Below are 14,394 nucleotides of genomic sequence, written 5' to 3' on the forward strand. Positions count from 1 at the left end.
TTGGACTATTTTGTGTATGTCCATTACATGAAATCCAAATAAAAATCTATTTAAATTACAGGTTGTAATGCAATAAAATAGGTAAAACGCCAAGGGGGATCAATTAATTTGCAAGGAACTGTATTTTGCTAAGACCGTATACCGGGTTATTTGGAAATAGCCACAGGATGGTTATTCAAATACAGTGGGGAAAACAAATATTTGATAACCTGCAAAATCGGCAGTGTTTCCTACTTAAAGCATGTACAGGTCTGTCATTTTTATCATAGGGTACACATCAACTGTGGGAGACGGAATCTAAAACAAAAATCCAGAAAATCACATTGTATGATTTTTAAATAATTAATTTGCATTTTATTGCATGACATAAGTATTTGATACATCAGAAAAGCAGAACTTAATATTTGGTAGAGAAACCTTTGTTTGCAATTACAGAGATCATATGTTTCCTGTAGTTCTTGACCAGGTTTGCACTCACTGCAGCAGGGATTTTGGCCCACTCCTCCATACAGACCTTCTCCAGATCCTTCAGGTTTCGGGCTGTTGCTGGGCAATACGGACTTTTAGCTCCCTCCAAAGATTTTCTATTGGGTTCAAGTCTGGAGACTGGCTAGGCCACTCCAGGAACTTGAGATGCTTCTTACTGAGCCACTCCTTAGTTGCCCTGGCTGTGTGTTTCGGGTCGTTGTCATGCTGGAAGACCCAGCCACGACCCATCTTCAATGCTGTTACTGAGGGAAGGCCAAGATCTCGCAATACATTGCCCCATCAATCCTCCCCTCAATACGGTGCAGTCGTCCTGTCCCCTTTGCAGAAAAGGGTGATTGACCGTCATCTTGAACTTCTTCCATTTTCTAATAATTGCGCCAACAGTTGTTGGCTTCTCACCAAGCTGCTTGCCTTTTGTCCTGTAGCCCATCCCAGCCTTGTGCAGGTCTACAATTTTATCCCTGATGTCCTTACACAGCTCTCTGGTCTTGGCCATTGTGGAGAGGATTGAGTGTGTGGACAGGTGTCTTTTATACAGGTAATGAGTTCAAACTGGTGCAGTTAATACAGGTAATGAGTGGAGAACAGGAGGGCTTCTTAAAGAAAAACTAACAGGTCTGTGAGAGCTGTAATTCTTACTGGTTGGTCGGTGATCATTTGCATTTTATTGCATGACATAAGAATTTGAATTACTTAAAAATCATACAATGTGATTTTCTGGATTTTTGTTTTAGATTCCATCTCTCACAGTTGAAGTGTACCTATGATAAAAATGACAGACCTCTACATGCTTTGTAAGTAGGAAACACTGCCAATTTTGCAGGTTATCAAATACTTGTTCTCCCCACTGTATAAACGCAACGTAACGTATTGGTCCCATGTTTCATGAGCTGAAATAAAAGATACCAGAAATGTTCTCCACGCACAAGAAGCTTATTTCTCTCAAATTCTGGGCACACATTTTTTTTCCATCCTGTTAGTGAGCATTTCTCCTTTGCCAAGATAATCCATCCACCTAACAGGTGTGGCATATCAAGAAGCTGATTAAACACCACGATAATTCACAGGTGCACCTTGTCCTGAGGACAATAAAAGGCCACTCTAAAATGTGCAGTTTTATCACCCAACACAATGCCACAGAACTCGCAAGTTTTGAGGTAGAGTGCAATTGGCATGCTGACTGCAGTAATGTCCACCAGAGCTGTTGCCATAGAATGTTCATTTCTCTAGCCGCCTCCAACATCATTTTAGAGAATTTGGCAGTATGTGCAACCGGCCTCACAACCGCAGACCACATGTAACCACGCCAGCCCAGGAACTCCACACCCAACTTCTTCACCTGTGGGATCGTCTGAGACCAGCTGATGAAACTGAGATGTATTTCTATCTGTAATAATGCACTTTTATGGGGAAAAACCCATTCTGATTGGCTGGGGCTGGCTCCCCAGTGGGTGGGCTTGACTGCACCACACCCAGTCGTAAAATCCATAGATTAGGGGCTAATGAATTTATTTAAATTGACTGATTTCCTTATATGAACTGTAACTCAGTCAAATCGTTGACATTTTCGCTTTTATATATTTTTTTACCTGTAGTTCCCCAGAACAGTTTATCCAGTCACGTGTTTGTTAGTCAGTAGCACAACTTGAGAAAGCGGGAGCAGATGAGTCCGGCTGTGTATTGACAGGGGTCGCCTTTTAGATTGAAAGAAAAAAAATCACTTCCTGATAGTTTGTCTCTTAGATATGGTAGCAAATTGTTTCAAATCTCTAGATTTCTTTCAGTTAAAATGATATCCACAAGTAGTAGCTAGCTAACGTTAACATGCTAGGTTAGGCTGTTGCCTTAAATCACTAATCGTCTTAGTCACACACAATTATTCATTTTTATTCATATTTCTCAATTGGATAAAACCATTAAAAACACACATCACCATAGCTACCAAAAATAGTGGGAGTGAACTTCAAGAGAAGCTGGAATGGGGTGGGGGCGGGAACTGCAGCAACGCTAAGATCTGGTGGCTTGGTTCCCGCGGGGGGCGGTGTAGTAACCGATCACGGGCACCGGAGTGCGACAGCCAATTGTCAAAATGCCGCCTCATTCAAGTGCTGCCATAGGCGACGGCCTAATCTTGCCTATTGGGAGGGCCGGAAAACTATAGTTTTCCTTCACAGAAAATACATTCGTGCAATACCCAAATAGCTTAATTTTCATGAACAGAAGTGGAATTCTATTAGTTTTTTTTTGTTGTTGCAAAAACAGTGCATGGCCATCATATTTATATTTATCATGGAAATAATAATAATAATAATAATAATAATAATATATGCCATTTAGCAGACGCTTTTATCCAAAGCGACTTACAGTCATGTGTGCATACATTCTACGTATGGGTGGTCCCGGGAATCGAACCCACTACCCTGGCATTACAAGCGCCATGCTCTACCAACTGAGCTACAGAAGGACGTAGCTAGCTACATTTCCTATTGTTTTGTTTAAAGTTAATCTGGAATTTTACCGGAGAAAAGTCGGCTGGCTAGTGGCTACACATTGAGAAAAACCTACACATCAGCCAGAGCGCTGTCTGCTGATAGAATGCCTGTTCGTGAATTGTGCAACTGAAGCACAAAGTTAGTATGACGCCAAGCAGAAATTACAATAAGCATTTTAGATATGCGTTTACAAAACGCAGCATGAGATTTATTACGTGTGTTATGTTTTTCCTGCATTAAATGAATTATGCTTTAACGCGACCCCTAAGTAAGTTACTGAACTAATAAGGTGACGGGGCATAATATTATGTAAGCTTTGTACCGTGTTTAAGAACTCAACGCCCTTTGGATGAGTTATCTGTACAGCTGTCACTGCTATATTTTGATTTCCTTTCATTTTTCTCCTCTCCGTTCTCTGCCTGCTCCTCCCTCATCTTCTCCGAGCAGAGCAGGCAGGCCCGTTGCCCTAGTCACTCCAGACCCGTTGCCCTAGTCACTCCAGACCCGTTGCCCTAGTCACTCCAGACCCGTTGCCCTAGTCACTCCAGACCCGTTGCCCTAGTCACTCCAGGCCCGTTGCCCTAGTCACTCCAGGCCCGTTGCCCTAGTCACTCCAGACCCGTTGCCCTAGTCACTCCAGACCCACAGCGTGTGCACATGCCGCTTCAGAGCAGACAAGCATGCGTCAAAACTGAGTTAATTTGCACAATGTCTGTCGTTTACACTCGATTGTAAATGTTCAGACTCACCAAAAATGACACAGTTGCTCCTACCTACGTGTTATGTAAAAAAAAACATGTTCTCAGTTGAAGTTGATGTTTGTCATCGAGTAGGATCTCAAAATTACAACGGAAATAGAACCACTAAATCACCTAGTCATTTCAGATAAAAAATATATCAACAAAATAGACTGACCAATCGATGACACGCATCATGGATGCTATACTGGGCAATCAGTTTGCTTTGTTTGCATATTTAGCTAGCAGCCTCCATAGAAATTCGCTATTACTTGTGCTAATTTTGTTAGCATTCTTGTAACAGATGCCCAATGTGTTTTTTGTTGTTGTTTTTTGGCGTCCCGTGTGTACTAAGCCGGTGATTCCGCAAATCCCGGAATGAGAGGCCGATATGACAATATAAAAATCATATGTCATTAAGTAACACACACAACATTTACTCCGTCCCTTTTGCAGAGAAATCACAGGTCACCCCTTTCCCCACATTGTGTGTTCCAGTGTGAACAGTAAAGGGGATTGGGGTAAATCACTGTGATTTGATTGGTATCTCAAGTGCCACCCAGCCTCAGGCCCATAGTGATAACTCCGGAGGCATGGCCATCCATTCTCCTTCCCTCGCTCCATCTCTCACCCCGTTCACCAGACGAATGGGACACAATTCCACTTGCTGTCACAATGACCTTTTCCTGTTTCTACAGACAGGTCCTCTGTTGTTAAAGTCAGTCAGTCATGACAAGCTGGTCTACTGAACACTTTGGCTTGAAAGTGAATGTGATGGCCATCACTTGTATGACGAGGCCCACGTTGAGTCTGTGTAATAATTTGCTTTGCTGCCTCGTTCTGTATCTAGAAACCCATTGACACACACATCAATGTAGTATCTCTCACAACACCTTTAGTCCATCTCTCAAGACCTGGTTCGGACAGAAAGCTGTTGACATTTTTGAATTCTGTGTATAATATTTGATGTTTAAGTGTGAGTGGTTATGTGTAATGTGTGGTAGTTACTGTAATAGTGTTCCTGATCTTCCCATCTAGTTACTGTAATAGTGTTCCTGATCTTCCCAGCTGTAGTTACTGTAATAGTGTTCCTGGGCTTCCCAGCTGTAGTTACTGTAATAGTGTTCCTGATCTTCCCATCTAGTTCCTGGAATAGTGTTCCTGGGCTTCCCAGCTGTAGTTACTGTAATAGTGTTCCTGGGCTTCCCAGCTGTAGTTACTGTAATAGTGTTCCTGGGCTTCCCAGCTGTAGTTACTGTAATAGTGTTCCTGATCTTCCCATCTAGTTACTGTAATAGTGTTCCTGATCTTCCCATCTAGTTACTGTAATAGTGTTCCTGATCTTCCCATCTAGTTACTGTAATAGTGTTCCTGGGCTTCCCAGCTGTAGTTACTGTAATAGTGTTCCTGATCTTCCCAGCTGTCGTTCCTGTAATAGTGTTCCTGATCTTCCCAGCTGTAGTTACTGTAATAGTGTTCCTGATCTTCCCAGCTGTAGTTACTGTAATAGTGTTCCTGATCTTCCCAGCTGTAGTTACTGTAATAGTGTTCCTGATCTTCCCAGCTGTAGTTACTGTAATAGTGTTCCTGATCTTCCCATCTAGTTCCTGTAATAGTGTTCCTGGGCTTCCCAGCTGTAGTTACTGTAATAGTGTTCCTGGGCTTCCCAGCTGTAGTTACTGTAATAGTGTTCCTGATCTTCCCATCTAGTTACTGTAATAGTGTTCCTGATCTTCCCATCTAGTTACTGTAATAGTGTTCCTGATCTTCCCATCTAGTTACTGTAATAGTGTTCCTGATCTTCCCAGCTGTAGTTACTGTAATAGTTTTTGTTCCTGGGCTTCCCAGCTGTAGTTACTCTAATAGTGTTTGTTCCTGGGCTTCCCAGCTGTAGTTACTGTAATAGTGTTCCTGATCTTCCCAGCTGTAGTTACTCTAATAGTGTTTGTTCCTGGGCTTCCCAGCTGTAGTTACTGTAATAGTGTTTGTTCCTGGGCTTCCCAGCTGTAGTTACTGTAATAGTGTTCCTGAGCTTCCCAGCTGTAGTTACTGTAATAGTGTTCCTGATTTTCCCAGGTGCTAGTAACCCTGGAGCAGCTGGAGAGAGTGAGCACCTTCCAGGAGTTTGTCCAGATCTTCAGCCAGTTTGGGAACCAGATGGTGGAGTTCGCCCACCTGACCGGGGACAGACAGAATGTGAGTACCGTCCCTCTCTGAAAGGGTATTGGTCAAGCCACTCTTCTTTCCCCTCCAGCTCTCACATTGTTAGAGAGACCACTAGAACAGTCTGCTGCACCCAGCCTCACCCTACTAGAATCTGAAGTCAAATTGTTTGCTGATGATCTGGTGCTTCTGTCCACAACCATAGAGTGCCTACAGCAGCACCTAGATCTTCTGCACAGATTCTGTCAGACCTGGGCCCGGACAGTAAATCTCAGTAAGACAAAAAATAATGGTGTTCCAAAAAAAGGTCCAGTTGCCAGGACCACAAATACAAATTCCAGGGGCCTTCTATGCCATCAAAATGAACATAACATTTGACATGCCAATTAGTATCTGGCTAAAAATACTTGAATCAGTTCTAGAACCCATTGCCCTTTATGGTTGTGAGGTCTGGTGTCCGCTCACCAACCAATAATTCACAAAATGGGACAAACACCAAATTGAGACTCTGCATGCAGAATTCTGCAAAATATCCTCTGTGTACAACGTAAAACACCAAATAATGCAGAGCAGAATTATGCCCGATACCCGCTAATGACCACTTAAAAGGAAGCAATTCTCAAACCTTCCATAAAAAAAGCCATCACCTACAGAGAGATGAACCTGGAGAAGAGTCCCTTAAGCAAGCTGGTCTTGCGGCTCTGTTCACAAACACAAACAGATCCCACAGAGCCCCAGGACAGCAACACAATTAGACCCAACCAAATCATGAGATAACAAAAAGATCATTACTACTTGAAACATTGGAAAGAATTAACAAAAAAACTGAGCAAACTAGAATGCTATTTGGCCCTAAACAGAGAGTACACAGTGGTAGAACACCTGACCACTGTGACTGACCCAAAATGAAAGAAAGCTTTGACTATGTACACTCAGTGAGCATAGCCTTGCTATTGAGAGAGGCCGCCGTAGGCAACCCTGGCTCTCGAGAGATGACAGGCTATGTGCACACTGCCCACAAAATGAGGTGGATACTAACTTCCTGCCAAATGTATGACCATATTAGAGAGACACATTTCCCTCAGATTACACAGACCCACAAAGAACTCAAAAACAAATCCAATTTGAATAAAGTCTCATTTCCATACCACAGTGTTCCATCACAGCAGCCAGATGTATGACATTTTGCCACAAGAAAAAGGTCACCAGTGAAGAACAAACATTGTAAATACAACCAATACAACCTATTTTTATCCCTTTTGTACTTGAACTATTTGCACATCTTTACAACACTGTACGTAGACATGACATTCTGAAAGGTCTTTATTCTTTTGGAACTTGTGTGAGTGTAATATTTACTGTTCACTTTGATTGTTTATTTCACTTTTGTTTATTCATTTCACTTGCTTTGACAATGTAAACATGTGTTTCCCATGCCAGTAAAGCCCCTTGAATTAAAATGAGAGAGAGAGACGATAAAGATCTAAAAGCCATGTGCTTTCCAGCTTGTAAAAAGAGGCTCCTGTCTTAATGAATCAAATGAGTGTCTGTGCGTGTGGGAGAGAGAACCGTACAGTGTGCCGTGAGCCATGTTGGCTCCACATCCACTCAGAGTACGAGATGACACAGATAGCAGGGTATGTATGACGAGCCCCTGCTGCCCTCACACACGTGCATATACACACACTCCAGGTCCTCTGCACCAGCAGGGATAGTGTAGGTGTGTTTAGACAGACGGCAGCACCAATGCGTGGGTCAAATCTGACTCAGATCTCAAAGGAGGGATTACGTCATCAAAACAAAATGTGCTTCAAACAAACCCTCTGGAGGCCAAATTAAGTGGTAAAACTGTACATACATCTTTGTATCATATGTTTTCAAGAAATAATGATGCCAGAAAGTTAGAACTCTGTTCCCTGTAGTGCCAGAGTCTGCTAATCCTGCTTTGAGTCATACACGGTCTCTATGTACGTGTTCAAATTGGCACCCTATTCCATATATAGTGCACTACTTTTGACCAGGGCCCACAAGGTCAAAAGTTGTGCACTACACAGGGAATAGGTTGTTATTCTGGATACAGACTGCGCTAGCTAGCTGTTGAAAAGTGAATCGTTATGATATAGAGATGAAAATATTCAAATACTTTGTTTTCCGTCTGGAAATCTACTGAGACTAACCGAGTAAAGAGCAGGGGAATATATATATACTGAACAAAAATATAAAACGCAACATGTAACAATTTCATAGATTTTACTGAGTTACATTTCATATAAGTAAATTCATTAGGCCTTAATGTAATAATAATAATTTCACATGACTGGAAATAAAGATATGCATCTGTTGGTCACAGATACCTTAAAAAAATATTAGGGGCATGAATCAGAAAACCAGTCCTAGTCTGGTGTGACCACCATTTGACTCATGCAGCGCCACACATGTTCTTCGCATAGAGTTGATCAGGCTGTTGAGTGTCAAACAAACCAAATGAAGTTGTAAAAACATCATGCTGTACATACACCTTTGTACAGTCGTGGCCAAAAGTTTTGAGAATGACACAAATATACATTTTCACAAAGTTTGCTGCTTCAGTGTCTTTTCGATATTTTTGTCAGATGTTACTATGGATACTGAAGTATAATTACAAGCATTTCATACGTGTCAAAGGCTTTTATTGACAATTACATGAAGTTAATGCAGAGAGTCAATATTTGCAGTGTTGACCCTTCTTTTTCAAGACCTCTGCAATCTGCCCTGTCATGCTGTCAATTAACTTCTGGGCCACATCCTGACTGATGGCAGCCCATTCTTGCATAATCAATGTTTGAAGTTTGTCAGAATTTGTGGGTTTTTGTTTGTCCACCCACCTCTTGAGGATTGACCACAGGTTCTCAATGGGATTAAGGTCTGGGGAGTTTCCTGGCTATGGACCCAAAATATCGATGTTTTGTTCCCCGAGCCATTTAGGTATCACTTTTGCCTTATGGCAAGGTGCTCCATCATGCTGGAAAAGGCATTGTTGGTCACCAAACTGTTCCTGGATGGGTTGGTACCATTCTTTATTCATGGCTGTGTTCTTAGGCAATATTGTGAGTGAGCCCACTCCCTTGGCTGAGAAGCAACCCCACACATGAATGGTCTCGGGATGCTTTACTGTTGTCATGACACAGGACTAATGGTAGCGCTCACCTTGTCTTCTCCATCCAAACTTTTTTCCGGATGCCCCAAACAATCGGAAATGGGATTCATCAGAGAAAATGACTTTAGCCCAGTCCTCAGCAGTCCAATTCCTGTACCTTTTGCAGAATATCAGTCTGTCCCTGATGTTTTTCCTGGAGAGAAGTGCCACCTTTGCTGCTCTTCTAGACAGCAGGCCATCCTCCAAAAGTCTTTGCCTCACTGTGCATGAGGATGCACTCACACCTGCCTGCTGCTCTGTACTGGTGGTGCCCCGATCCTGCAGCTGAATCAACTTTAGGAGACGGTCCTGGCGCTTGCTGGACTTTCTTGGTTGCCCTTAAGCCTTCTTCACAACAATTGAACCACTCTCCTTGAAGTTCTTGATAATCTGATAAATGGTTGATTTAGGTGCAAGCTTACTGGCAGCAATATCCTTGCCTGTGAAGCCCTTTTTGTGCAAAGCAATGGTGACTTCACGTGTTTCCTTGCAGGTAACCATGGTTGACAGAGGAAGAACAATGATTCCAAGCACCACCATCCTTTTGAAGTTTCCAGTCTGTTATTCGAACTCAATCAGCCTGATAGTGATTTCCAGCCTTGTCCTCGTCAACACTCACACCTGCGTTAACAAGAGAATCACTGACATGATGTCAGCTGGTCCTTTTGTGGCAGGGCTGAAATGCAGTGGAAATGTTTCTTGGGGATTCATTTCATTTGCATGGCAAAGGGGGACTTTGCAATTAATCCGATCACTCTTCATAACATTCTGGAGTATATGCAAATTGCCATCATACAAACTGAGGCTGCAGACTGTGAAAATGTAATATTTGTCATTAAAAAAAAATGGCCACGACTGTATGTGCACGTTTTCAAGAAATAATGATGCCAGAAAGTTCCCTGTGGAATGTTGTCCACAATGTTGTCAATGGCTGTGCGAAGTTGCCGGATATTGGCGGAAACTGAAACACGCTGTCGTACGCATCCAAAACATGCTCAGTGGGTGGTGACATGTCTGGTGAGCAGTGGCGATTTTAGCATGTAAATCTTGGTGGGACAAAATTTTTATTTATTTTTTTGCTCTTTTGCTTGCCAGTAAAGCCATAACACTAAACAATACATTTAATTGCACTATAACGGTGACAAATGGTGGCCACAAACTGTTAGGGCCTACATAAAGCTGTCCCAACATCTTATCACTGCTACACCTGGCTATCAGCGGAGCCTTATTTGGCAGAAACAGTTAATTCAGCCTCATTTACTGCCTTAAAAAAAAACTTAAATGTGGTTTCTAATGACAATTGAGATAAACAAACTATGGCATAAGGGGACGACAAGCTGATAAGAGGCAATCCATAATTCTGATTAAAACAATGAGTGAGTTAGGATGGACGTAGTCAATATAACTTTGTTTAATACTTTTGAAATATACAACGACAGAATTCAGAATATGTGCCGTTCTTAGTGTTCTCCCTGGACGCCAAGTCAGAACTGTAGGATAAATAAAAGGCACATATAAGCAGACATGAAGGCTCTTACAAAGTTCAATGATTACATTTATCTAAAACAGGTTATAGGCTAAATGTGCACCACCAAGTCAGAACAGTAGGCAGAATTAAGAGGGGTAAAAAAGATTATTAAGGTGAAGCACCTGGGCTACTAACATCTTACTACACAATGTACACTTAGTATTACTTTCTTAGCTACAGTATACATATCTCCCTGGAATATTACATAATTTATGCAGCAGCATACAATACATTTTTAGACTCAACCTGTTGTTCTGTGCTCATTTGAACAGGAAGGTGGCTCAGTGGTCTTTCGTGGGCAAATTTTGTCATCAGTCTGGCATTCTCTGGAGTTATAGTGCTTTCAAAACAACTGGGAACTCTGGGGGGGGGGGAACAAGGTTGAATCATGATGATGTCATTGATCTTCAGATCGTAGCTCTAGAAAGAGGCTGGATTTACAATTCCGAGTTGGATGATCGTTCAAAATGTATTTTCCCAGTCGGAGCTCGTTTATTCCCAGCTTCCCAGTTGTCTTGAACTCACTTTAGTCAAGTTTTAGCAGTCCTGAGTTAGGTTGCTTTGAGTGCGACACAAATCATGCTTCATTAACAGCATGGCCAATGTTGAATGTTTATCACATTAAACTGGGAAAAGAGCCTTCCAAACCACTCATTGTTGAATTTTCGATTTCCAACTTGTGTAATGTTTATGGCTGATGAGCACCAATACGCTTTATCTAATTTCTCTTCGGTATTTCTCTTCATATGACAAGGATTTGCCAGTAGATTGTTGACTTGATTCATGATGATGACTGCTAGCTAAGATTTTGAAAGTATGATGTTGACATGATCAGTCCAATCAAAGCTACTGTACATATAATGTGATTTAACACAATTTTATCTGTGGTCAATGACCTTGAGTCTTCTTGGATGGGCGCTTCTAATGTAACTATGGCAGCATTATTATTATAGCAGTATTTAGTCAGCCACCAATTGTGCAAGTTCTCCCACTTAAAAAGATGAGAGGCCTTGTAACGGCTCTCTTCTATCTCCTCCTCTGACGAAGAGGTGGAACAAGGATCGGACCCAAATGCAGCGTGATGATGATTCATGATATTTTAATGAAGAAAAACTATACATGCAGAAACTACAAAAAATAATGAAATGAAATAAATGAAAACCGAAACAGCCCTATCTGGTGCAAACACAAAGATTGGAACATTCACCCACAAACACACAGTGAAACCCAGGCTACCTAAATATGGTTCCCGATCAGAGACATGGAAGCTCGGCACTGAGGGGAAGCTCGGCACTGAGGGGAAGCTCGGCACTGAGGGGAAGCTCGGCACTGAGAGGAAGCTAAGGCAGGTAGTTGGATCCGGCAGACCCTGGCTGACTGGCAGGTCTGGAAGAGTCTGGCTGACTGGCAGATCTGGAAGAGTCTGGCTGACTGGCAGATCTGGAAGAGTCTGGCTGACTGGCAGATCTGGAAGAGTCTGGCTGCTCCATGCAGGCTGGCAGCTCTGGCTGAGCACCCCCCCAATACATTTTTGGGGCTGACTTTCGGGCTTCCTTGCCAACCGTGTTCCCTCGTATCGTCGGCTCCTCTCTCCGGCTGCCTCTGCTCTCCTAAGTGCCTCCACCTGTTCCCATGGGAGGCGATCTCTTCCAGCCAGTATCTCCTCCCAAGTGTAACAACCCTTGTGATCCAAAACGTCTTCCCATGTCCATTCCTCCTTTCGCTGCTTTTGCTGTCGCTGCCTGTCACCGCTGCTTGGTCCGGGTGTGGTGGGTGATTCTGTAACGGCGTTCGTCTGTTGAAAGAGAGTCGGACCAAAATGCGGCGTGGTGGTTACTCATGTTCTTTAATGAAAAAATGTACGATACATGAAATAACTAAATATACAAAAACAACAAACGGAACGTGAAAACCTATACAGCCTCTCTTGTGACAACAAACACAGAGAAAGGAACAATCACCCACAAACACACAGTGAAACCCAGGCTACCTAAATATGGTTCCCAATCAGAGACAACGAGAATCACCTGACTCTGATTGAGAACCGCCTCAGGCAGCCATAGACTATGCTAGACAACCCTACTCAACCACAATCCCAATACCTACTAAACCCCAATACAAAAACACACCACAAAATAAACCTATGTCACACCCTGGCCTGACCAAATAAATAACGAAAACACAAAATTCTAAGACCAAGGCGTGACAGGCCTGTAATTTTCATCATAGGTACACTTCAACTATGACAGACAAAATGAGTAAAAATGAATTAATGAATTTATTTGCAAATTATGGTGGAAAAGAAGTATTTGGTCACCTACAAACAAGCAAGATTTCTGGCTCTCACAGACCTGTAACTTCTTCTTTGAGGCTCCTCTGTCCTCCACTCGTTACCTGTATTAATGGCACCTGTTTGAACTTGTTATCAGTATAAAAGACATGGCTCTGTGCCTGGAGAGAAGTTGATTCCACCTCCTGGAACACACACTAAATGCTTAGTCTTTGAAACACAGAGATGAGCGAGTCAGTGGATGTTACTGAAATATCTACTGCATTGAGTCGTGCTTCATCAGGTTAATCTATGAGTAATAACGCTGATGGCCTGAGAGAACTAAACCTTAATTAAACTTAGCTCGAGAACTCTGACGGTTCTTCCACATGGTACAGATATGCTCTGTGTGCATTTAAAGTGTGGGGGATGCTTTTTTTTAAATGACTGACCCCTTGCATTAATTGGTCCACTAGTCCAGACCAGAGCCATGTATTTATTTTATTCTTCAATCATGGCTCTGGTCCAGATCCCTGGTAGGTCAAAGCCAGTTCTTCTTAGCAAGACTGAGTTGTGGCTTAAAATGGTTCTGTCTATTTGGTGTCTCACAACTGGCCCACACTCACAAATCAGAGAAGTTTGGGAACCAGCCGAGACTGCTTCTGTAACTGTCCAGTGTTGTCTCTGTCCATTAGGATCTGAAGGATGAGACTGCTTCTGTAACTGTCCAGTGTTGGTCTCTGTCCATTAGGACCTGAAGGATGAGACCGATTCTGTAACTGTCCAGTGTTGGTCTCTGTCCATTAGGACCTGAAGGATGAGACTGCTTCTGTAACTGTCCATTGTTGGTCTCTGTCCATTAGGACCTGAAGGATGAGAATAAGAAGGCCAGGATGGCAGCAGCCAGAGCAGTGCTGGAGAAATGCACCATGATGCTGCTCACTGCGTCCAAGGTGTGTACATACTGCTGCTAATGTCGTAGATTAAACCTGTGGACTGGAAAAACTTGCTACTGAATAGGTAAAATGAGTCCTCCTGGTGCTCGTGAATTTCCATAGGCTGTTTTGAAGCAGAAAACTAACTTCCCATTTAAAACATTGTTTTTGTGTTTAGTAGATGTGAGGCATAGAGACTGTATTACTACAATTGACTCCGAACATGGATTGCCACACAAGCAGACTAATTCTGATACTTTTGCAAATTATTAGCAAAAGAGTTGAGATGATTGGTAAAAAGATCAGAATTGGGCAGCCTCAGTTGTAAAACCATGTCTCTCTCCCTGTAGACGTGTCTCAGACACCCGGACTGCGAGTCGGCGCGTATCAACAAAGATGCCGTCTTCCACCGCATGCGATTCGCCCTGGAGCAGGTCATGGAGATCGTGACGGACGCCCGGCCCTGCGGGGAGACCAAGGTCCTGCCCCTCAGCATTTACACCGGCATCAAGGACTTCAAGGTGGGACAACAGGGAAGGACTTCCTTATAGATGACATGTTTACATTGTAATATAGTTCTAATATAGTAACTACAGTATGATGGTT

General features: G+C 42.7%; 1 protein-coding gene across 2 annotated transcripts in view; it reads left to right on the forward strand.

Annotated features, from left to right (window-relative positions):
* The window catches only part of LOC124013087 (alpha-catulin-like), a 114,841-nt gene that overhangs the window by 71,000 nt on the left and 29,447 nt on the right, over positions 1-14,394 (forward strand). For both annotated transcript variants that reach the window (XM_046327239.1, XM_046327240.1), the window contains exons 4-6: positions 5,795-5,914; positions 13,717-13,806; positions 14,139-14,309. In XM_046327239.1, coding sequence (XP_046183195.1) covers positions 5,795-5,914; positions 13,717-13,806; positions 14,139-14,309 — 381 coding nt within the window. The remainder of the gene's footprint in view (positions 1-5,794; positions 5,915-13,716; positions 13,807-14,138; positions 14,310-14,394) is intronic.

The sequence above is a fragment of the Oncorhynchus gorbuscha genome, linkage group LG24 (genome assembly GCF_021184085.1).
Source record: "Oncorhynchus gorbuscha isolate QuinsamMale2020 ecotype Even-year linkage group LG24, OgorEven_v1.0, whole genome shotgun sequence".
NCBI lineage: Eukaryota > Metazoa > Chordata > Actinopteri > Salmoniformes > Salmonidae > Oncorhynchus > Oncorhynchus gorbuscha.